General features: G+C 46.0%; 1 protein-coding gene across 2 annotated transcripts in view; it reads left to right on the top strand.

Moving 5' to 3' along the window:
• The first annotated feature begins 5,244 nt into the window (after window positions 1-5,244).
• The window catches only part of klf3 (Kruppel like factor 3 (basic)), a 25,607-nt gene continuing 5,851 nt past the window's right edge, over window positions 5,245-25,000 (top strand). Inside the window, exons 1-4 of one of the 2 annotated variants that reach the window (XM_089006172.1) lie at window positions 5,245-5,490; window positions 15,076-15,136; window positions 15,512-16,085; window positions 18,323-18,470. In XM_089006172.1, coding sequence (XP_088862298.1) covers window positions 15,095-15,136; window positions 15,512-16,085; window positions 18,323-18,470 — 764 coding nt within the window. In that variant the 5' untranslated portion in view covers window positions 5,245-5,490; window positions 15,076-15,094. Of the gene's footprint in view, window positions 5,491-9,568; window positions 9,592-15,075; window positions 15,137-15,511; window positions 16,086-18,322; window positions 18,471-25,000 lie in introns of those variants that run through there. The other variant, XM_089006173.1, reaches the window with a different exon arrangement.

The following is a 25,000-nucleotide window of genomic DNA, read 5'->3' on the forward strand; positions in this document are numbered from 1 at the left end:
ACACACACACACACACACACACACACACACACACACACACACACACACACACACACACACACACACACACACACACACACACACACACACACGCACGCTCGTGCGCACACACTAACAGAAACCCGTAGCGCCATCCTTTTCAGGGTGCACCCAGCTAGAAGAATCTCACAACCACAAATCTATCCTGAATTTTACATTTTCACTATCAGATTCTCACCGTGGGTACTTTTGCCCAATGCATATTTTGTGCCTGGTCATGTTTGTTTGTGTTTAAAGGACAACCGACGTCTCCTGACAAGTTGTGTCAATAATTTGTAAAATGGCTTCAAATGACTTCTACTGAGCGTATTTTATAAAGATTCCACCGCATATAGCTATATTTTACGTTTTAAGACTTGCGCTGAATATTCAAGAACTCTTGTTTTTGAGTTGGAGACAAGTCCGTACGCGACGTCACTAAAGGAACGCCCCTGACCGAAAAAAGACACATTGTAGCAGTCCTTCCATCACGTCAATATATTTTGCTGTACTTGTTTGGTCTGAAAACCTCGTGTTGCACCCAAAAGCCGCCAGAACAGTGCGTCCAAGCTCCATGGAAGGAATTTATCAGACTGTGGAAACGGGCTGATTCATTCCTCACAACAGCTCGGTGGCCATTTTGGTGAGACATTTCCCCCCAATGTTGCCTCAAAATGGCACGGAATAACTTCTTTAATCGATTGCAAACATTTATGCTTTCCTCTTCAGAACTATTTGAATCATATTCATAACTGGATGTGTAACAAGAAAGCATATTCTTCGAATCTGAAGCCATTGTTTTGATTCTCGAGCAATGCAAGACGTCTTGGCGTGACGTCATGAACTGGGGGCGGGACTTTCTGAAAATGCCCAATTCGCAGCTCCATTTTTTTGCAGATTTTGGACACTTTAAGTCATTTTTATTGGTCTTTTGTTTTCACTAAAAATATCATACTGCGTGTTTTGGGTATTTTAGATGCTATAAAACGTTTTTCTGATGTCAGTTAAGAAACAAAAAAGTGACGTCGGTTGTCCTTTAAGTGCCATTGTAGTTTAGTTGGAGGCCAGACCACTTTGCAGGTTAACGATCATGTGGTTTGGACGGCAAATTGAGCTAGGAACTGGGAGTGGCGCCGGACAAAGGCCACCTGACGGGATTCCTGTCACGGTTTTCAAATATTTGTCAATCAAGTGTCAGTCAGGCAAGAAGGAAATCCCCGAAGAACTCATGCAGAAAGTCGCCCGCCTGCAAGACCAATCGTAAAAGCGCAATCAAAACACTTTTGTTTAGTTTTTAGCTGGACCTGCCAGGACTATTGAGAGAAATTTCAGCCATAGGCAGTCATAGCTCGAATTCAAACCGTTAACCCTTTGGTCACTGGATGTTTGTGATAACCAACTGAACCACAGATTGTCATGTTGTTCTTATCCTACTGGGGTATTATACTTGCACTATGTACAGTTCTTTTTATTTACACAAGTTGTGTAACGGCAACTCTCTGGTTAATGTGTAGTAATATCACACCACACTTGATTCAGACGTAGCACTACTGAAGGCCTAGGACTGACATGCATGGCCCGCCACTGGTCTTTATGGATGACAAAGGTGTCTTCTAAACCAATTAACTAACTTGCTTTTTCCACATTTGCGACAAAAGTGTTATTTTTTTTTTGCTAATTTTACTCACGATGTCAAAAGTGTTACTGTGGAATGAGTGAGAATGATGGTTGATTTATCATGTCTTGAAGCAACTGAGACAAAGTGGATTTAACTGCAAAACCGCTCTTGTCTCAGTCTCAGCTCGTTTGCGTTCTAAAGACCAACCAGGCGCCGGCTGCACCCTCCCCAAAGGCAAATCCTCAGGGAAGCATTCTTTGTGTCAATACAACACTTGAGCGTGAGCAAAATATCCAGAGAAATGTTTCAAAGTAAAACATTTCAAATCAAACTGCTCAATTCCGTTATTTGTGTGAAAGCACTCGTGAATGACAGGTGTCTTGACACGCTGAAGCCTGAATGACATGCGTCACTTGGTTGCAATAAGCAGAGGTGCCGTTTGTTCAGTTTCACCTTGTTTTCTGTCAAAAACAAGGACAAGAATGGTTCTATTTCCTATCTCTGGTGACCTGGCAGCTGTTCAAACCTCATTACATTAAAGGACAACCGACACCATTTTTTTTGTTTCCTAACTGACATCAGAAAAAAAAATATAGCATCTAAAGTACCCAAAACGCGCAGGCTGATATTTTTAGTCAAACGCAAAACACCAATAAAAATGATTTAAAGTTGGCCAAAACTGCCACTAATGAGCTCGAAACTGGAGAGATTCAAAAAGTCATGCGAAAATGAACTAGAGGCTTTTCAAAAGTAGGACTGCAACCGAAACATGCACTGTATTTTCCGGTGTATAAAGCACACCTACCAATGAATGGTGTGTTTTCTAACCTTTTCCATATATGAGGCGCAGCTTCAGTGAATCAAAAAGGTTTTACAAATGTAATCTAGAAAAAAAAATCCACCTTGCAAAGTAACGTTAAAGGACAACCGACACCATTTTTTTGTTTCCTAACAGACATCAGAAAAACGTTTTACAGCATCTAAAATACCCAAAACACGCAGGCTGATATTTTTAGTCAAATGAAAAACACCAATAAAAATGACTTAAATTGTCTAAAAACTACATCAAAATGAAACCGGAAATGGCCAGTTTCAGAAGGTCCCGCCCCCTTGTTCATGACATCACGCCAAGACGTCAAGATGCTTTCTTGTTACTGATCCAGTTATCAATATGATTCAAATAGTTCTGAAGAGGAAAGCATAAATGTTTGCAATTGATTTGCAAATTGAATTTGCAATTGAAATGTATCACCAAAAAAGAGGCAGAAAATGGCGACCAACCTCCTGTGAGGAATTAATCAGCCCATTTCCACAGACTGAGAAATTCCTTATATGGAGCTTGGTCGCCCTCTTCTGACTCTTTTTGGTGCAACATGACGTTTTCAGACCAAACAAGTACAGCAAAATATATTGACGTGATGGAAGGACTGCTACAATGTGTCCTTTTTTTCCGTCAGGGGCGTTCCTTCAGTGACGTCACATACGGACTCGTCACCAACTCAAAAACAAGACTTCCGGAATATTCAGCGCAAGTCTTAAAACGTAAAATATAGCTATGTGCGTGTCATTTTGAGGCATCTGGACTGAAATGTAGCGTCCCAGAAAATGCTCAGGATCTTCGGTTTTCAACAGAAGCAAAAATTAGGACAAGGTTGCTTCGGTTGCAGAAAATGACGAGTGCCAGATCGCTCAAGGGCCTTGATGTTGACTCCAAATCCAGAGAAAAACGTTTGGATATGATAAAAGCAAAAATTAACGTGATCCTATAACGCGTTGTGTACTTTGGAGTGTAGCACATTGCGTTCCGTCTGATTCATGCTTGACACAGAAACCCATTTTGAATGACGACACTTCATCCTGCACTGCAATCCTTTACCTTGTCTCATTCTCTTCACGTAACGCTCCACTTGTCATGCTGACTGAGCTCCATGCACCCATACGGATGTATGTTTAGAGTTGAAAGGCTCCTATACTCACATGTAAATCATCCGAGGCATAACAGGTGTCTCAGTCCTCCAGTCGGCCCGTACGGAACTGTGATAACAAATGCTACCATATAGACCACAGCATGTGTTTGAAGAAGGTACGCACTCAATATATGTCAATTGTACAAAGATTAAAGTGGTAAGAACAACAATAAATAACACTTCTACTTAATGTGATGCTTTGTTACACAAGTGGCTGTCTGTCTGGCTTTTGCAGGATACACTTGCCTTTCATCACTATTTAATCCCCTTGAGACTTGAGGAAAATTACTTTGAAATGATTTCTTCATGTATCCATTTATCCATCTTCAAAACACCTTGTTATGATAACAAGGAGGGTGGGGAAAGCAAGCTTATGCCATCTGACAAAAACCTCTACCGGTTGCCAATGAATCACAGGACATGCACCGGCTCTCTTATTATTGTTATTATCCAACAAGTCAGTAGTGAGCAGAGGTCAATCCTCTCCGAGATAAGATTTGTGACTCTCAGGAGGATATGTTTTTGAAAAATTGATGAATTAATATGTAGATGGACATTTGAAAATGGCAAAAGTAATTACCACAACAATTTCATTGAGTCTGGGGGTATTCTAAATTGTACTAAGATGTGGATGTGAATGTTGTTTATGTGTATATGCCCTGTGATTGGTTGGGGACCAATCAAGGGTGTACTGTATCTACCCCGGTCAAGGATGACGCCTAGTACTGATGTCCAAAAACGTTTATTGTGGAACACTTATTGTAGTAATGTTGATTGTTGTTTTAAATGTATTTTAGTTTTCAACAACATGTTCGACAAGACATATAATAAATAAGCTAATAAGCTAATAATAATAATAATAATAATAATAATAATAATAATAATAATAATAATAATAAAGGACATCTAAAATCTAAAGGACACTTTACAGTCACACACCAGCCTACGTACTATAATAAATACAATCACAAATAGAATACAATAAATAAAATACAATTATAAATAGAAACAAGAGTACCTTCTCTTATAAATACAAATTACGGTAATAACGTACCGTGTGCACCTTGTAAACCGAAAGTAGACAAACTTTAATGACGTTGACTTTATCGTTCTCTTTCTCTGGCGATTTCGCTCGCAATTTCTGTTGTTCTGTCTCGCATAACAAAACACGGAACCGGAAGTGATCCATGACAAAGTATTCCAAATAAAGTATTGATGAGGATTTTAAGAAAAACAGAAGTATGAAGATTCACAAAGAAACACTAAGCTACTTTACAAAAAAAACATGACCAAATAAATTATATTTTTTGTTGTCATGGCAGCCAATGACAATATTGGCGCCAGTTACAAAGACACACCAGGAATGCGAATAGTGTGGTTGTAAAATGAAATGGATGGCGATATAAGAGGCTGCTAACATAGAATGTGTATTCCTGTGACTTCACAATGGGTCAAAACATAGATTTTACAAAATTAAAATAGAATAACTGATTTAGAAAATTGATTTCCTCATGCAAAATCATTTTATTGATCAAAAGTAAAAACAACACAGACACGCACACCCACAATGAAGTGGACCACCCCGCCCCAGTCCCGCCCAGCGGTCCGACCCCACGGAGAAAACAGAGTGTAGATCATGTGACAGCAGCAGTCGTTTCTACACTACGTACACACGACACACACAAAAATACAAAGCGAGTAAGTCAGTGTGTTTTATAAATTCGAGAAGTTTTCGCCCCCACGGCGCGTAGACAACACCTCGTGGCGTTGACTGGCTTGTTTTCACGTGAGTGACGCAGAAGAGGACTCACATTGCAGTGGACTAAAGCGGAGAAAGTAGTTCCCTGTTGTTTTCCAGCAATTAGACGGCTCCCACTTCCCCGAAAGGTGAGTTTGACCACGATGTGTTCATTTAATTGAGAACAAAAGGCAATTTTTTTTAGTGGAATAGAATTTCATGTAAAAGGACATAACTATTATTTCATTCACGTTGGAAATTACATTATTTTAATATTATATTATTATTACTATTATTGTTATTATTATTGTTGTGTTTTTTGTTGTTCTTGTCGTATTTTTAATATGTGTATATCTAACCACGTGTCCTTTCGGACTTGTGACGTCGTGGGATTTGTTGTTCGATTCTCGGCATGTGTGAGATGTGTGCCTTTTCCCTCATTGTGATTGGATTGAAGGTTCGATTCCTGTGGTGTTTAGAATATGTGTCCTTCTGATGGGATTTTTTAATAATGAAATTCGAATGTGCCGTCTATGAAGAAGTGGCGTGAATGTACACAGGGGTTTAAGGATCGACGGTTCGATTCTCAGGTTTTGTACCTGCCGTGCTTTTTGAAGTTTTGCCATTTGATGTTTAAATAAATGTTCATTTGCCTTTGGGTAATAATTTTTACCCGGTTTAAACTGAAGTGGAAAATAGCAGTTACAGTTTGACACCCCTGATCTATGTCCTGCGACGGAAAGTTTCTAGGTTCGATCCCTCACCTTCACAGCAAGGCACCAATTGCTCCGATGATTCTTGAAAACATAAGGCTGCATGTATAGCAATGTCACTTGGAGTGAAAATGATGCCAAAGTCTGGAGTATGGACAAAGTGGGAGAGCTGAGTCCCCGGTGTGAGGTGACAGGTGTGTTAGTCACCTGATTCGCTGCATTGCCTCCCTAGCAGAAAGGCCTGTCCCCCGCACCCCCAATCTCCTGGCTATGTGTCTCTCCGCGTTTCCTGTGCTTTGTTTCAAGGCTGAGGCTTGCGTCACACATTCCTCTTGGCATATGAAGCCCTCATCCTGTTTAGAGGCCAACGAGTGAGAACCAAGAGAGGAGAGAGGACGTGGAGGGGGGCGGTGGGGGGGCAGATGAGTGTAACGGGGCAACCTCAGCCTATTTGTCTGACTTCATTGTCTTTTGTGAGCACTGGCGGAGCTTTAAGGAGAGTTATTTATGATTATTTGGACACTAGTTTGTCTCAAGGGCCACCACCCCCCTCCACACAAACACACACCCAGTACCCCACCCACCCAACCACCCCTGCACCTCTTTCCTTGAATCAACATGCTGTTGTTATCTCGTGGAACAAAATGTGTGAGTGCAACACACACACACACACACACACTGCTCAAAGGGCACGTCTTGTGGAACATAAGAGCTAAACATTAATCTAGTGGCTGCTGAATATTTGGTCATCCTCGGTGAAGTAGCCGAGGAAGTGAGCACACTCAGACGGCCCGTAAACTGAAACGCACACAGGCTGTTACACAACCCCTGCGTCTCAAACCACCGGATCTGCCGCTTCCCGCCTCCCACAAACAGCCACATGCACGCACACACACACAAACACATACACATACTACCTCCCGTTGTTTGAGGTTGATGGGAGTTTTGTCATATTTGCTTTCTCGTTTCGACCAGTTTGACATCATTTAGGTCAGAGGGGCTGTTTTCTGGTTTTCTTCCACTCCTCTTATTTAGGTAGGGGGGTGATTTTTTTTTTTTCTTCTACGGGGAGACAGGAAACCACAGGCCCCACAGCAGCCCCCAACCAAGCACCCTCCCCTTGTTCTCTTCCCTTTCTCTGGCTTCCCTCTCTTCTTTGGCGCCCCCGACCCATCACACCGTTTGGAAATAATAACAGTGCGAGGGCTTCCGCTGTTCTCTGGAAAACTTCACCTCTCTGCCGAGTGCACGACTTAAACAGTGCGCATTTGTCGACGTATGTCAGCTGGTTTTGGCTGGACTGGTTTTGGCTCATCTTTCCTGACTGATGGCCCCCCTGTGTCTGGCTCTCCAGAGAATCCTGTTCTGCAAGGGAGAGGGGCCCCATGCTAATGTCAGTCAGGGCACGCGAGGGGTGATGAAGGGGTTCATAAGGGAGATGATCATAATAATAACGGAGAAGAAGGTCATTGGAGGATCATGAAATGGAGTCTGAACACTAGGTGGCCCTTTTTGATGGAAAACAGATTAAAATAGTCTTGTTTTTCTCCCCTAGTGATTTCGCAATTTGCAAAGGCATCCATATTTTAAATAGTGCTTCTGAATAATTCATGTGGTAAAATCAGTCATCTTTTAAAAAAAATATTTTTCAATCTTCACTTTTTCAAAAAAAGGCATATTTCAATAAGTTTGTGTAGGCTCTCAGTTGTACAGGAGTGGTCCATCAATGAAAAAGTTTCTGCAGCCATCATCTGTACTTCTTTGAAAGTGTCGGATGTTTCGCTCCTCATCCGAAGAACTTCGTCAGCAAACTAAAGTCGTGCTGGTAACTCTGGCCACCGCTACCTCTGTCCATTAGGAATATGTATAGGGCCAGAGTAACCGCCACGACTTTAGTTCACTGACGATCCTTTTCGAAAGAGGAGCGAAACGTCCGACACCTTCAAAGAAGTACAGATGACATCTGAAGAAACCTTTTCATCGATAATTTTAATAATATGCCCAAAAAATACGTTTTGTCACATCAACAAACATTTTTCCGATGTAATTGTTGTCGCGAATCATATTACTTTGAGCGCACATTCCACTATAGTAGGCTACCATGTTTCATTGCCATCTTTCTTCTACGGATACCCGAAGGCTGACAAACTTTTGCAAAGGTATTTGCTCAATAGCAGAAGTCATTTCAGGTGACATTTTGCTTTTATCGCACCTCAGGAAATTGGTGGGAGACTTAAGACGTGAGGTCTCTCTGAGTTGCTGCCAGCCTGTGCATTGCATTTTATTAGTTCACCGTGATATATCACTTTATTTTACACGCTGTACCCTTAAAGGACAACCGACGTCTCCGGACAAGTTGTGTCCATAATTTGTAAAATGGCTTCAAATGACTTCTACTGAGTGTATTTTACAAAGATTCCACCGCATATAGCTATATTTTACGTTTTAAGACTTGCGCTGAATATTCAGGAAGTCTTGTTTTTGAGTTAGTGACGAGTATGTATGTGACGTCACTAAAGGAACGCCCCCTGACCGAAAAAAAAGACACATTGTAGCAGTCCTTCCATCGCGTCAATGTATTTTGCTGTATTGTTTGGTCTGAAAACCTTGTGTTGAGGTGGCCACAGGAGGTCACCATTTTGTGCCTCTTTTCTGGTGATCATTTCTCCCCAATGTTTCCTCAAAATGGCATGGAATAAATTCTTTAATCGGTTGCAAACATGTATGCTTTCCTCTTCAGAACTATTTGAATCATATTCATCACTGGATGTGTAACAAGAAAGCATATTCTCCAAATCTGAAGCCATTGTTTTGATTCACTAGCAATGCAAGACGTCTTGGCGTGACGTCACAAACTGGGGGCGGGACTTTCTGAAAATACCCAATTCGCAGCTCAATTTTTTGCAGATTTTGGACACTTTAAGTCATTTTTATTGGTATTTTGCATTTGACTAAAAATATCATACTGCGTGTTTTGGGTATTTTAGATGCTATAAAACGTTTTTCTGATGTCAGTTAAGAAACAAAAAAATGACATCGGTTGTCCTTTAAATACTCTCTGTGGGACCAGAAGTTGATTTGGTATACTGTGTAGCTTTGTTTGCTTATAAGCCCAACAGTGTATGAACCCCATTCTCTTTTGTTGTTTTTCAGTTCTTGTGAATGGCGATCGTTTTGGCAGTATTGTTGTCTACGTGTCAAGTAAAAAATACATAAAATAATTCTTTCTAAGGTTGTTGTCATATAAACATAAAATTTCAACTACATGGGGGTGCAAATAAATGCGACTCTGATGTTACCTCACCACTTTGATGAGTCATGCAGCTAACATCCTAATCAGTCAGCGCTAATCAGTTCCGTACTTGAAGGGTAACAGGAATGGATTGAGTTGGAGAGAGTGTGTGTTTGAGGGGGGGGGGGTGTTAATGTAGGAATGAGCTCAGAGTGGAAATGAGTCCGTAAAGACTCCGAAGACGAAAAAGAATGTGGAGAAATGTGAGTTGTGGCGTGTTTCTTGGACAAAGCTGTCGTCTGGAGGTTTGTGCTCTCTCTCTCTGGTGATCTCATCATCTCCAGCAGTTTTGCCATTAGAGCATGCACGCGCAAGCCCCCTTGTGTGTGTGTGTGTGTGTGTGTGTCTGTGTATGTGTGAGCATGAGCATGTGTCCATGTCTGTTTTAATTTAGGCCTTTAGTGATTTAATGTGACTATTCTGTTGAGCAAGCAGAAACGTGGTGTGTGGTTGTGTGCACTGAACAATTGTGTATGTACGTGCCTGTTGTGTGTGTGCGTGTGTGTGTATCTGTGTGCATGTGGTTAAGTCAGTAGCCAGGGACTTCAAACCACAATATTTTCCTCCCTCAGTCATGTTGTTCTTTATCATTCATGGAGTCAGAGGAGAGTGGAGATCGTGTGAATCCGATAAATAGGAAACGAGCGGCCGTCGAGGGGGTGTAGAAGAAGACACGTTCGGGTAGAAAAGAGCTAAAAGTGGGACGTGTCTTGCAAGGTTAAGCACACAGTAGCTCCACTGAACTAACGTGCCAATATTTGCTGACCAATCTCCACACACACACACACACACACACACACACACACACACACACACACACACACACACACACACACACACACACACGCACACACGCACACACGCACACACACGCACACACACACACACACACACACACACACACACACACACACGCACTAAGAGTGCCCAGGTAGTCTACTTCTATTTACAAAGTAGGCGTAGGCACCTCAACTACGTGCGTGTTTATGTGTGTGTGTGTGATATGTTGTGCAAATTCCACTTGGTAAATTTGAGCCGAAACCAAAAGGCTTCCTTCATACAATGTTTGTCAATAAAACTAGGTCAGCCGATGAAATTAGGGACCTATTCACTAACTCGTGCTGACATATAATACTCAGATTTTAATGACATCGTCAGAGAAATATCTATTGAGGAAATGTTTTTTATTCTTGGTGCTCCTCATCCGAAGAGCTTTGTCAGTGAACTAAAGTTGTGCTGGTAACTCTGGCCCTATATATATCCCCAATGAACAGAGGTGGTAGTTCCAGACCTCTGCTCTGATAAGGTTGGGGGAGCAGTGGACTCCTCCCTGAAGCTAATCTGATTATTTCTTTTTGGTGTGTTCGGATGAGGAGCGAAATGTAAAGAAGTGCCGATGACGGCTGAAGAAACCTTTTCATCGATGGACCACTCCTGGACGACTGAGTGCCTGCACAGACGACTTGTCATTGGTTGTAACGTCCAGATGTTTATAGTATTTCCTCCCAATTTTGTTCATTGTCGGAATTGGGCGGCCTGTTGGTTGAGGGGTTACGCAGAGGAATAGGGTTCGATTCCAGCTCTGGCGTCCTTGTGGGGAGTATGCACGTTTTCCCTGTACCTGTGTGGGTTTTGTCCAGGTACTCCAATTTGCTCCCACATTCCAAAAACATGCATGTCAGGTCAACGGAACACTTACAATTGTACCTCGGTGTGAGTGCTGATGGTTGTTCGTCTCTGTGTGCCCTCCGATTGGCTGGCAACCAGCTAAGGTTGACACAATCGTGAACACATCGTGAGTCAACTCGCATCCCATTTTCAACATATCATTTGGATTTGCAGGTGTGCCCAAAGTGCCATGTACAGTATGCATGTTATTACCACGTGTATAATTCAAAGTTCAGCATTTCTTTTGATGTTGTTTAAAAATGATCATGAGACACAAATGTTACCACGCAACTGGTTTGCAAGAATTGGATATCTGATTCCCACTTCATGGTTGACTTGGTCAATCTTGGCACTGGCGTGGCTGCTTATTGTTATTTTGTAGCTTATCCTGCCTGGATGCCACTTTCACTTGATGTTGCGTCTTTCACGTCTTGTGTGTTTTGTATTGGTCACTTCCTGTTTCAGACTCGTCTGTTTGTGATACATCCTCAAAGAAGAGTTTGTATCCCGTCATGCGGTAATCTATACCTCGTTCCCACTTCTGTGGAGACAATCATAATTGATAAGATCTATTATGTTTATGCTTAGCCAACTAAATACAGTAAAGTCTCGTTATATCGATATTCTCGGGAGTCGGAAAAAATATCGATATAACCGGACTACCGATATATCCGATCCTGCGGCATGTAAATTTTCTCCTTGCGTTCATAGAAATAGTATCGTAATAAGCAGTACTATCGATATAACCGATATCGATATAACGAGACTTTACTGTAATATAATCTAAATGTAATACGCACAAAAGTGAACTCCTGCGTGTGTCCTCACATCTGTCACTGTCAATTTGTGGCGTTTGTTTCGTGTTTTGACAAGAAGATTAAACCCTGCGAGCATAAATCAACTTTTGAGGACATGAAATGCGTGTGGGGGAAATGTTTGACGACTGTCTGTGTCTTTCGAGGAGTTTCGGGAATGCAGAGCACTCAAGAGGGATTTTCAGACTGCTATTCTTATCTATTTAATTTTGAGAACAGCTTGACACACTTATGAATTTATGCAACACCGGACAAGAGGTAGGAAAATACTTGGAGGCCATTCGAAAGCATTAAGATGAATGAGAGCAGCGGCCCTGAATCCGCGACACACTCCAAAAACTTTTTAGAAGTCTTCCCAGACGTCTGCTCTATTTTATAGCCCTCCACCCCCAACTTACCCCAAAATCCATTTTCACTTTCTGAAGGGGACATTTGAAAGTGTCCTAATATTTAGGCCTGTAGTTGGAGAAAAGGGCTCAGGGAAAGTGGATTACGAAACGTGGAAAAACACTCCCAACTAGTTTGAAACACCCTAGACACATAGAAGTAGACGACATATTTCAAGGCTGAACAATTCTTACTACATTTGTTTTTGTTCATTCTTAAGTCATTCACTGCCAGACGATGTGCAAAAATGTCTACTCCATTGCCAGGGTTTTTTGTCATTGTCACTCAAATTCCAGGACCCACAGAATATTGAGTTTTAGGACTACATACACATTCAATGCAGCGTAAGAAACCTTAGACGCTCTCCTTTCGTCAGAAAAAAAAAGAGTTAATTCCTAAATTATATGGGTCTGGAGTTATATGATCTTGAAATGCGGGCGGCTGTACAAAATACAATGCTAGACATACATATTGGTTTATATAGCGCTTTAACAACAGCTGAAACTGGAACAAAGCGCTAACATGGAAAAAAGGGAAATGCTGCCCCCTTGTGGAAGGGAAAACATTGCCAGAGGCCATGGCCGACGCTTTATCGGCACCCAAACAAGAAAAAACAAAACCCGAATAAATTCGGGAATGGCGCTCTATGTCATATTTTCAATTCCCGAATAAATTTGTGAATGGCAGTGAATGAGTTAATGTAGAAACACTGTAAAATAGCCCTATGAAAATCATGACAAAAGCTTTGGTGACACCCAGACATTTTTTAAACTCAAAACTCAACAAAGCAACATACAGTATTTCTTTATGTAGAGTGTCTGTGCCAAAGTAAAAAGAACAAGCGTGACATGAATAGGTGCAAGGACAAACACAGTGGTAAAAATATGGTTGACCTGAAACAATTTCCTCATTGTTGAAATCACACTCGAGCTGAGCGTTGTCCAAACAGTCGCAAGGGGAGAGGCCCTTGAATATGTCGTCAGATACGCCATGAAACGAGTCTGTTTGTGCTCCTCACGTCACCTGATTGGCAACCACAAACCAACAACTGCTTGAACTCCAGTTGAACTGCAACACAATACAAAGCAGCTCTCGAACGCAGACACACATGCACCCACACACGCACACACAAGCCACACCTGACTGCTCGCCCTTTGTTTCTCCGGAGCCGCGCCACGTTTGCGGCCTCTGTCGTCACGTTCACACCCTTCCTGACCCAGCGAGCAAAGCATCCTGCGTCCCCCATTGGTCTGTTTGCCATCTGGACTCCCGGTGTGTAGGTTTGTGTGTGTGCCTGTTTTGGATGGGTGTGAGGGCCTGGGTTTTTGACCGTTTGTTAATAATTAAAGGCTAACTTGTCTCCCGGCTATGGACTTTGATCATGTCACACAAACACAACACCTTGAAGGTACATTCTCGGTCATGTCCACACTTATTTCGGACCAGTCCTTGTGCTTCCGCTAGGTGTTTGTGTGCATATTCTCCTAGTTTGCTCGCTACGTTTCATTTCATGCCGGTCTGATTTACTTGGGGGGGTGCAGCTAATCTCCATTGCAAGGGTTGCAGTCAGGGGCAAACCGGGAAAGGAACTGGTGTATATTAGTGATAGAATTGCTGTCAAAACTTCAGAGGGAGATTATGAAGGCAAGGGAAAAGGGTGAAGAAACAACAGAAGACACGCCAGTTTACAAAACACCGAAGCGCTCAGATAGGTGTACTTGGTGTATTTGTCCATAAATACTCTTTATTATTATTTATTGAAATCGTGAGTAAACCCCAGATTACTTATTACTGTCGGGACCAAACACGATCTTCATATTAACTCATTCGCTGCCATTCCCAAATTTATTCGGGAATTGAATAGTGTGACGTGGAGCACCATTCCCAGATTATTTCGGGTTTTGGTTTTTCTTGCGGGGGGTGCCGATAAAGCGCTGGTCAGACCTCTGGCAATGTTTTTTTTTTTTTTTTTTTTTTACTCTTTGTTTACATGTTGGCGCTTTGTTACAGATTCAGCTGTTGTTAAAGCGATATTGTATTGTATTTTGTACATCCACCACCATTTCAAGGTCAGATAACTCCAGACCCCTATAATCCAGGAATTAACTATTTCTTTCTGATGAAAGAAGAGAGTCTAAGGTTTCTAACGCCGTATTGTATGTTGATGTAGTCCTAAAACTCAATATTTTGTGTGTCCAGGAATTTGAGTGACAATGACAAAAACCCTGGCACTGGAGTGGACACATTTTAGAACATTGTCTGGCAGTGAATGAGTTAAAAACAAAAAAATGTGATCTTGATGCTCAAGGAATTTTATACACACTTATTTGGCATTAGATTAAGGGATCCACATTGCAGTTACGGTTTCCTTCCAGGGGCCGTTATGAATTTAGGGAAGCCTTGAGAATATTTAATACATTTATTTAATACTTTTATCCATGCATATTTGTTATTTGTTTTATCACTTTTAAATGGTGCCGCGAGAGTGGCTGCCTTTACACCAGATCCTGTATATTATTTTTCTACTTCGTCCTTTCCTTTCCTCTTACTTTCATCACTTTGCTGCGGTGAAATGTAAATTTCTACGTCGCGAGACAAAAAAGCTTAATCCAATCCAATTTTCTGTACCGCTAATCTTAATCTTGAAAATTACCTCCAGTTTTTGGAACGTTTGAAGTAGATGGCATACCTGGGGGGAAAAAAACACACTAGGAAGGCCGTGGCTCAGATTTGAACCCTCGACCTCAGAACTCTGAGGCGGATGGGCTTGCCATATATCATCTGTTTGATGTCCTTACTTGAAACCAAGATTATCTGTAAGTGTCTTCATATATGGATGTCTGTGTTGTGCTTTTGCAGGCTTTCGGCCATTGCAGCCATGCTGATGTATGATTACCCTCTGAAGACAGACATGGAGACGGTAAGGCGTGTGTTTGTGTGTTCGTATCATGCCTGAGCATGTTTTTGATGCCATGTAGCAAATAGCCCGCACATCGCGACCCGGACTCGTGCTACGTGCCGAGACAGCCCAGTTCCCACATTCCGACTCTTCCTGGACAAACAGCCTGGACATTTGCATACAATGGCCGCGCACGCCGCCATGCAGCGGGCTAATCAGCGGTCGCTTCTGACAGACATTCCCTAGTGAAACTTTGCTGACGTTTCTTGGCTGCCTGTCGTTGTTTGTGAGGCAGAAGCCTGTTTTCGCCGGCATTCCGTGCTGAGCGGGAATGTTCAACTCTGCTCTTTTGTTCCCTTTCCCTTCTCCTGCATCCTCTCTTCGTCTTTTTGGCAGTCATTCTACTCATCGCTGGTAAAAACGCCAGAGCCGTACGGAGTTATCTTCTCCCATCCGGCCCACGTCTACCACCGCAGCCACATGCAGGCCCTGGCCCAGTCCCACGCCGCGAGCAACCCATCGCAGACCCAGATGGAGCCGGTTGATCTGTCCTTAAGCAAGCGCTCGTCCTCCTCCGCCACCTCCTCCTCGTCCTCCCCTCACTGCTCATCCGCCTCCTCCCCGGCCTCCTCGCGGAGCACCCCGCCGTCGCCTTATAGCACCGCCAGCCGTGCCTCCCCACGCTGCTCCCCCCAGCTGACCCAGCGTCACCCCTCGCCGTCCCACGCGCTCCCGCCGCCCGCCACCTCGCTATCGTACCCCACCATGGTGGCTCCTCTGATGGGCGCTGGCTCCGGCGTTATCCAGAGCTCGGGGGTCATGGTTTCTCCGGTCATGGTGCCTCTATCCGTCCTGTATCCCTCCCCTCTCCACTTGCACCAGCCCATAATGGTGAGCCCACCTGTTACGACGGACGATGACCATCATCACCATCGTCATCATCACCATCGAAACGGAGACCACAAGACAGGTGAGTTCTCATTTGTTGCTTTTATTTACTTTGGGCATTCTCTAAAACAAAATGCACACATTCATTCATTCAGGCAACATTTCCACTCATATATAATGGAATTTTAACCGTAAAAAATGTACCGTATTTTCCGGTGTATAAGACGCACCCAAAAGCCTTTGTTTTCTTCAAAAGATGAGCCTGCGCCTTATATGCCGGTGCACTATATATGTGAAGTAATATTAAAGGACAACCGACGTCACTTTTTTGTTTCCTAACTGACATCAGAAAAACGTTTTATAGCATCTAAAATACCCAAAACACGCAGGATGATTTTTAGTCAAATGCAAGACACCAATAAAAATGACTTAAAGTGTCTAAAAAGTACTTCAAGTTGAAACCGGAAGTGGCCAGTTTCAGAAGGTCCCGCCCCCATGTTCGTGGTGTCACGGCAAGATGTCCAGTTATGAATATAATTCAAATAGTTCTGAAGAAGAAAGCATACATGTTTGCAATCGATTAAAGAATTTATTCAGTGTCATTTTGAAGCATCAGGGGTGGGAAATGTCGCACCCAAAAAAGGCAGAAAATGGCGACAAAGCCGTGTAAGGAATTAATCAGCCCGTTTCCACAGGCTGATTAATTCCTTACATGGAGCTTTGTCACCCTCTTCTGCCTCTTTTTGGTCCTACATGACGTTTTCAGACCAAAGTATAGCAAAATGCATTGACGTGATGGAAGGACTGCTACAATGTGTCCTTTTTTCGTCACCAACTCAAAAACAAGAATTCCGGAATATTCAGTGCAAGTCTTAAAACGTAAAATGTAGAGATATGCGGTGGAGTGTTTGTAAAATACGCTCAGTAGAAGTCATTTGAAGCCATTTTACAAATTATGGACACAACTTGTCCGGAGACGTCGGTTGTCCTTTAAGGCACAACAGGTCTCGCAATTACTGTCAGCAGCCACTGACTCCATTTCCCCCTGTAGAAAAAGTAGTGCGCGGTCCATGCTGGGATATCTAAAATGGTGTTTCATTTCAATAATCTGTTAACATTACTTTGCAAAATGGATTTTTTTCTAGATTTCGCAATTATTTTCCATTTCTGGCACAATGATTAGAAATAGAATATTTGGCATTTTTGCTTGTTTTTGTGTTTTGTACTTCAAGAAAAACACAATGTGTTTATTTCTGTAAATTTTAAGGCAAAAATATTCCATGAAAACCTCTCAGGAACATAAATGTTTTAAAGAAGGAAGATTCTGATAACTCTGATAAAACCCTGGAATATTTTTGAGCGGATACAAATGGAGAAAATAATAATAATAATAATAATAATAATAATAATAATAATAATAATAATAATAATAATAATAATAATAATAATAATACATTTCATTTATAAGCTCCATTCAAAACTCCCAAGGACACTTTCCAGTGACAGGATATTTTTTTTCTGCGGGTGAGCAGCGGCAGCCACACGCGCCAGCGTTCACTCAACCCGGAACCACACATTATACTATTCTGCAATTTCTATTTTCATTTTTGACATCAAAAACAGAAAGCTATGGCGGCTGTTTTGTTGACATTCTCTTTGATGTACCACCGTCTAACGAGGGTATAACGTTACCCCAGCCTCTTCTGTAAGCGCCGTATAGCCCGGTGTACCTTATACTGTATGTGGAAAAGGTTTGAAAGTACACCATTCATTGGGGGTGCGCTATACAGTCTGGTGGGCCTTATACACACACCGGAAAATACATTACTCATCATCGTATTGCCAATATACAAAAACCTTGTCATTGAATGTAGCTTTTGTTTCCCATAAATTGTGCTGAATGCGTTTCAAAAACAACTAGCAGGCAGCATACATGCATATAAAATTCATGAAAGTTAGGGAATGATAATTTCCTTAACACAAGCCAAAGAGCAAAGTATTCCAAGGCCAACTTCATTGGTTAGCCACATTTATTACATGGTATAAATTACATTGGAGTTAGTGTGAGCAGTATGACTTCACCGCTTACTGTACTTCGGTAAAAAGCAAATAGATCTGTTATGACAAGATTTTGCAATTTCACACCATCCTTTTTGATATATACATGTAAATACATCAACGTTTGCCATACATAAGGCGCATTGATGTCCAAGGTGCAGGGTCTTTTGAAACAAATGAATGCTTTTGGGTGCGATATGTACAGAGATTTGTCTTAACTGTAACCCTGCCGAGCGTCTCCAAATGACTATTTCTGCCTAGTTCAATCCCGAAAGTCATCAGATGGGCGAGGCGATGGGAACGACTTGCACAAGCTCATCAAAATCGAGCCCCGGCCCGAGCTCATTCACGACCACCACAGCAGTCACGACATGAAGTCATCAGTCATCAGGATATCTCAAGAATATGAGTACGTTTCACACACACACGGATTTTACATGTTTATTCTGCACTGGCAAAGAAAAATGTCAAAGTGACTTGAGGAGCTTCATTTTAAAAGAACTACAATAGCATTTTGCCACCATGTTTGTGGATTTTTGGTGTTAGCAGCAGAGCTCTCTATTTGCCGAAAAGTGGGGGCGGGATCTGTTCCCGTCAAGGACATACCCCGTCCGCATCTGTTCAATTTACGATTGGAATTTCTTGTCCTAAATTCTTGTCGTAAATGGGTAAAAAAAAATCTTTAAACAATTCTGTATGCAAAGAGGAGCTACAGTGATACCTCAGCTCACAAACTTAATTGGTTCCCAGAAAGTGTGTGTAAGGCGAAAAGTTCGTCTGCCGAACATTTATTTCCTATAAGAAACCATTAAAATGAGAATAATCCGTTCATAATATAATAACATAACATAATTTTCTCCTAAATAAGTGTTAAAACTTGTCACGTTCCGGCGGCGACAGTGGCAGCTGGCGAGCAGGAACGTGTGTATAGGCGGTGGATAGTAGAGCAGGACAGAGGCGTGGGTACCGGCGAAGGATTTATTAACATAAAGCGCGGGTCCGAAAATACGCGGACCCGGTAAAAACTCGTGAAACAAACTCAAAATGACAACTGACAATGTTAGTGGGTGAGTGGCGGCAATCCACCCAACCACACTAACCAAGAAAATAAAGTGGCACACGGGGGTGCAAAACAACCTACGACGCGGTGCAAACAACAAACGCGTTCGTGGCTAAAATCATTCCTCGGGCGAAGCAAATAATGTACTGGTAACAAGTTCCACGTACTAGCTTGGCATAAGGCGAAGTATCTTCCGACGCTGGGTGGATGCCAGCGTCGGGTTTAAATGTCCACAGTTAATGAGGAGGGAATTGACAGCAGCTGGCGAGCGGCGGGAACGGAGGCCCCGCCCCGCTGTCAACTGGCTCATGACAGTACCCCACCCCTCAACGGACGCCTCCTGGCGGCCCACCTGGTTTCGACGGGTGAGCCTCGTGGAAGTCCCTCAGGAGCGACGGGTCCAGAATCCAGGTTCGCGGAACCCATTGACGGTCCTCCGGTCCGTACCCCTCCCAGTCGACCAGGTACTGGATGCCCTTTCCCCTGCGGCGTGAATCCAGGATCTCCCGCACTGCGTATGCCGGTCCTCCGTCCACCATCCGCGGGGGGGGGGGGGGGGTTGGGCAAGAGGGGGGGCCAAGGGGCTGGACTCCACCGGTTTGATGAGAGATACATGGAAAACCGGGTGGATCTTCATGGAGGCGGGCAGCCGAAGTCGGACCGCGACCGGGTTAATGATGGCCTCCACAGTGAAGGGGCCCGCGAAACGCGGACCCAATTTGGGGGTTGTCCCGGCCAGCCGTAGGTCCCTTGTGGACAACCAGACCTTCTGGCCCACCTGGTAGGCTGGCGCGGAACGGCGACGGCGATCCGCGACCCTCTGGTTCCGGACTGCCGTGCGTGATAGGGCTGCCCTGGTCTCCCTCCATACCCGATGGGCCCGCCGAAGATGGTGTTGTATCGACGGGACCTCCACCTCCCCTTCCTGTGTGGGAAAGAGCGGCGGCTGGTAGCCATAAGCCGACATAAACGGTGACCGACCTGTGGCTGAGGAGACCAGGGTGTTGTGGGCATATTCCACCCACGGGAGATGGATGGACCAGGCCGAGGGACGATGAAGGCATACGCAGCGCAGGGCCGCCTCCAGGTCCTGGTTCTTCCGCTCGGTCTGGCCGTTGGACTGTTGATGGTAACCGGAGGACAGGCTGGCCGACGCCCCCATGGACCTGCAGAAACGCTTCCAGACCCGGGATACGAACTGGGGCCCTCGGTCCGACACGATGTCAGTGGGGATCCCGTGGAGACGGACGACGTGTTTGACCAATAGTGTCGCCGTCTCAATGGCGGACGGCAACTTGGTCAACGGCACGAAGTGTGCCGACTTAGAAAACCGGTCCACTATCGTGAGAATGACCGTCTTACCACGGGATGGGGGGAGGCCGGTGATGAAATCCACTGATATGTGGGACCAAGGGCGCGGGGGGACAGGTAGTGGGCGGAGCAGTCCTGCCGGAGGCTGATGGGAGACCTTGCCACAGGCGCACTCCGGGCAGGCCTTAACAAAGTCCGCCACGTCGTCGCGGAGCCGCGGCCACCAGAATCGCTGGGAGACGAGGTGCTCGGTGCGGCTCACCCCTGGGTGACACGCCACCTTGGATGCGTGCCCCCACTGGAGCATCTCCGAGCGCAGCGACTGGGGAACGAACAGTCTGCCTGTGGGACACTTATCGGGAGTCGGGGTACCTTTTAATGATTCCATGACCCTCCGTTCGACCTCCCACTGGAGCGCCCCCATGATCTGGCGGCCGGGCAGGATGGGTTCCGCAAGGTCTTCCTTGTCTGCTGGCTCGTGGATCCGCGAGAGGGCGTCGGGCTTGGTGTTCTTTGTTCCTGGACAGTAGGTTAGGGTGAAGGAGAAGCGTGTTAAGAACAGCGCCCACCGTGCCTGGCGTGCGTTCAGCCTCTTGGCGGCCCGGATGACCGCCAAGTTCTTATGGTCCGTAAGCACGGTGAACGGCTCCTTCGCCCCTTCGAGCCAGTGCCTCCACTCCTGAAGAGCCAATACGACGGCGAGCAGCTCCCTGTTGCCCACGTCGTAGTTGGCTTCGGCGGAACTGAGGCGGCGGGAGAAGAAGGCGCAGGGGTGGAGCTGCTGGTCGACTGAGGAGCGTTGGGAGAGTACTGCCCCAACACCTGAGTCCGAGGCGTCTACCTCCACAATGAACGCGCCGTTGGGGTCTGGATGGCGGAGAACTGGGGGGTGAGAGAAAGCCTCTCTCAGCAGCCGGAACGCGGCGTCCGCTTCTCTCGTCCACCTGAACGGGGTCTTAGTGGAGGTGAGTTGGGTGAGAGGGAGGGCTTTCCGGCTGTAGTCCCGGATGAAGCGGCGGTAGAAGTTGGCGAACCCCAGGAAGCGTTGTAACTGCTTGCGAGAGGTAGGTGTGGGCCATTCTACTACCGCTTCGGTCTTGGCTGGGTCAGCCCGGATCTGCCCCCGCTCCACGATGAAGCCCAGGAAGGATAAGGAGGAGGTGTGGAATTCACATTTCTCGGCTTTGACGTATAGTCGATTCTGCAGCAGCCGCTGCAGAACTAGCCGGACGTGCTGGCGATGTGCCTCAAGGGACTCTGAAAAAATTAAAATGTCGTCCAAATACACAAAACAGAAAATATTCAGAAAATCCCTCAAGACATCATTAATGAGGTTCTGGAACACAGCGGGTGCATTGGTGAGACCAAACGGCATCACCAAGTACTCGAAGTGTCCCAGAGGTGTCTTAAATGCGGTCTTCCATTCATCCCCCTCTTTGACCCGAACAAGATGATAAGCGCTCCGGAGGTCCAGTCTAGTGAAGATGGTCGCGGCCTGGAGGGACGCGAAGGCGGAGTCAATCAGTGGGAGCGGGTATTTGTTCTTTATAGTTATTTCGTTGAGTCCCCGATAGTCCACGCACGGACGCAACGATTTATCCTTTTTAGTGATAAAAAAGAACCCCGCTCCCAGAGGTGACCGTGATGGCCGAATGAGCCCGGCCGCGAGCGAAGAGTCAATGTAGTCCCGGAGAGCCTGTTGTTCGGGTTGGGAAACGTTGTACAGACGAGAACTGGGAAACGGAGCGTTGGGCTGAATGTCAATGGCGCAATCATAGGGACGGTGCGGTGGTAACGACAGGGCGCGGTCCTTGCTGAACGCCTGTCGTAGGTCGTGGTAACAGGGCGGCACCCCCTCTAGGCTAATCTCCTCCCTAGGGTAGCTGTGAGATGGTGCCGGCCCACCCGCGGCCGACCGGAGGCAGTGAGCGTAGCAGAGGGGGCTCCACCCCTGAATGGTCGGTCCGTCCCACGAAATGGCCGGATTGTGGGTCCCCAGCCAAGGTAACCCGAGCACGATGGGAACCGAGCGTGAACGCATCACGAAAAACCGCCGGTTTTCCACGTGATTGCCCGAGAGTACGAGTCGAAGCGGCACGGTTTCTTGCGTAACCTCGGCGAGTAACCGACCGTCGAGATCGAGTATGCTCCGACTCGCCCCCAGCTGAACGACCCGACACCCCAACGCCGACACGACACGCGGGTCTATAAAACAGCCGTCGGCACCCGAGTCCACTAAGGCCCGAACGGACATTGTCCTGGTGGGACCGTGTATAACGGCATCCAGCTCCAGTCTCCGCGACGTGAACCCCCCCGCGGACCTTAAGGGAACCCGTTGCTTGTGTGGACGGGGTAACTTACAGTCACTGGGGGTCTTTCCGGGAAGCCCCCAACTGGGACAGTCCGGGGCTCGATGACCCAACTTGCCGCAGAGCTGGCATGCCGGGCCGGTGTTGCGTCGCTCCGGCGCCCGCTCAACGGCCCTTTCGACCCCCATCTCCATCGGCTCCACGGCCGCGTGCCCCCCACGCGGAAAGGTCCGGGCACCCCCTCGGGTCCCTGCTGGCGGCTCGAGATTAGCCTGGGCAGCCCGCTCCCGGGCCCTGTCTCGCATCCGGTTGTCCAGCTGCAGCGTGAGGGCGATCAGCTCGCGAAGGCTGGAGCACTCGTCGCGGGTAGCCAGCTCGTCCTTCAACGCCGCGCTGAGCCCGCGCCGAAACATCCCTCGCAGCGCACGGTCGTCGTACCCGCTGGCGGCAGCCAGGACGCGGAAGGCGACGGAATACTCCGCCGCCGATCGGCTACCCTGCTGGCAGATCCACAGCTGGGACTCCGCTGCCTGCCCACTCACCGGGTGATGGAAAACCTGCCGTAACTCGGCGACGAAGTCCGGGAAGGAGGCTCGGAGCTCCGGCCGAGATTCCCAGACGGCCAACGCCCAAGCGGCTGCGGGTCCGGCAAGCAGGCTGGTGACGTAAGCCACTTTGGCCGCGTCCGTGGTGTATACGGAGGGTTGCTGGTCGAAAACTATGGAGCACTGCAGCAGGAATTGCGCGCAGCGCCCGGGCTCCCCTCCGTAACGGGCGGGATGTGGAATGTTGGGTTCGCGGCTCAAAGTTTGGGGAGGGACGGCCCCCGCGACGAAGGCGCCGCTGGCCTCAAGTCTATCTACCCGTTGGGCTAACCGGGTGATGTCGCGGCGGATCTCCGCGATGGCGGGCACCACTTGGCCGAGCTGCTCCGCCTGCTGAGCGAGGACGGAGAAGATTCGGTTACTGTCCGCAGGATCCATGTTGGTCGGAAGATTCTGTCACGTTCCGGCGGCGACAGTGGCAGCTGGCGAGCAGGAACGTGTGTATAGGCGGTGGATAGTAGAGCAGGACAGAGGCGTGGGTACCGGCGAAGGATTTATTAACATAAAGCGCGGGTCCGAAAATACGCGGACCCGGTAAAAACTCGTGAAACAAACTCAAAATGACAACTGACAATGTTAGTGGGTGAGTGGCGGCAATCCACCCAACCACACTAACCAAGAAAATAAAGTGGCACACGGGGGTGCAAAACAACCTACGACGCGGTGCAAACAACAAACGCGTTCGTGGCTAAAATCATTCCTCGGGCGAAGCAAATAATGTACTGGTAACAAGTTCCACGTACTAGCTTGGCATAAGGCGAAGTATCTTCCGACGCTGGGTGGATGCCAGCGTCGGGTTTAAATGTCCACAGTTAATGAGGAGGGAATTGACAGCAGCTGGCGAGCGGCGGGAACGGAGGCCCCGCCCCGCTGTCAACTGGCTCATGACAAAACTACACAAAATATACCTTATTTTATGTATAATAAATGTGCTATTGTATTGTAATTAAAGAAATAAACTGTACTATATAATAAAGTCGTTTTATTTACCTTTGTGATGGTCGTTAATGGAGTTGGCTCTTGATGATATCCGAGTGAAGTTGCCGTGCTTTCTCAGCGATGATACCCTCACTCACACTGTCCCTAGCTAGCTGCTTTTCGTTAATCCAAATCAATAGAAGTTTTTCAACCTCTTCTATAGCCTGAGACCGTTGCTAAGACAACATAGAAACACCCTTAGCCACACGTAGCAATGGTCGACTTGGCGTCCTGGTACTTGGACGCTAAGTCACACAAACGCACACCTCGTTCGTGTTTTTCGATGATCTCCTTCTTCTGCTCGACTGTAATTTTCTTTTGTGTCTTCTTTGGTTTAACACTAGCCTGTGGTGCGGTCTTTTTCGGTCCCATAATAGCAAAAGTACTACACTTAATAACAAACCAGGTCTGTATTGCGCTGTTCGACCGTGTGGTTTGGTTTGTCCACCGAAGAGTAGTTCGTCAGCCGAGACTATATGCTCGTGAATTTAATGTTTGTGAGGCGAAAAGTTGAAGCGTTCGTATGCGGAGGTATCACTGTACATTGGATAACATCTTCCTTCCAAATTCCTTCGCCCCCACCTTTTATTCTTTTATTTCCAGTGGGCCGTGTCCTCTGGTACGGGTCTCAATGCGACGAGGCGGTCGTACAAGTTTATATCAGCCATCCGAATCC

Source organism: Hippocampus bargibanti, linkage group LG10, assembly GCF_051943395.1.
Source record: "Hippocampus bargibanti isolate YZ-2025 linkage group LG10, ASM5194339v1, whole genome shotgun sequence".
NCBI lineage: Eukaryota > Metazoa > Chordata > Actinopteri > Syngnathiformes > Syngnathidae > Hippocampus > Hippocampus bargibanti.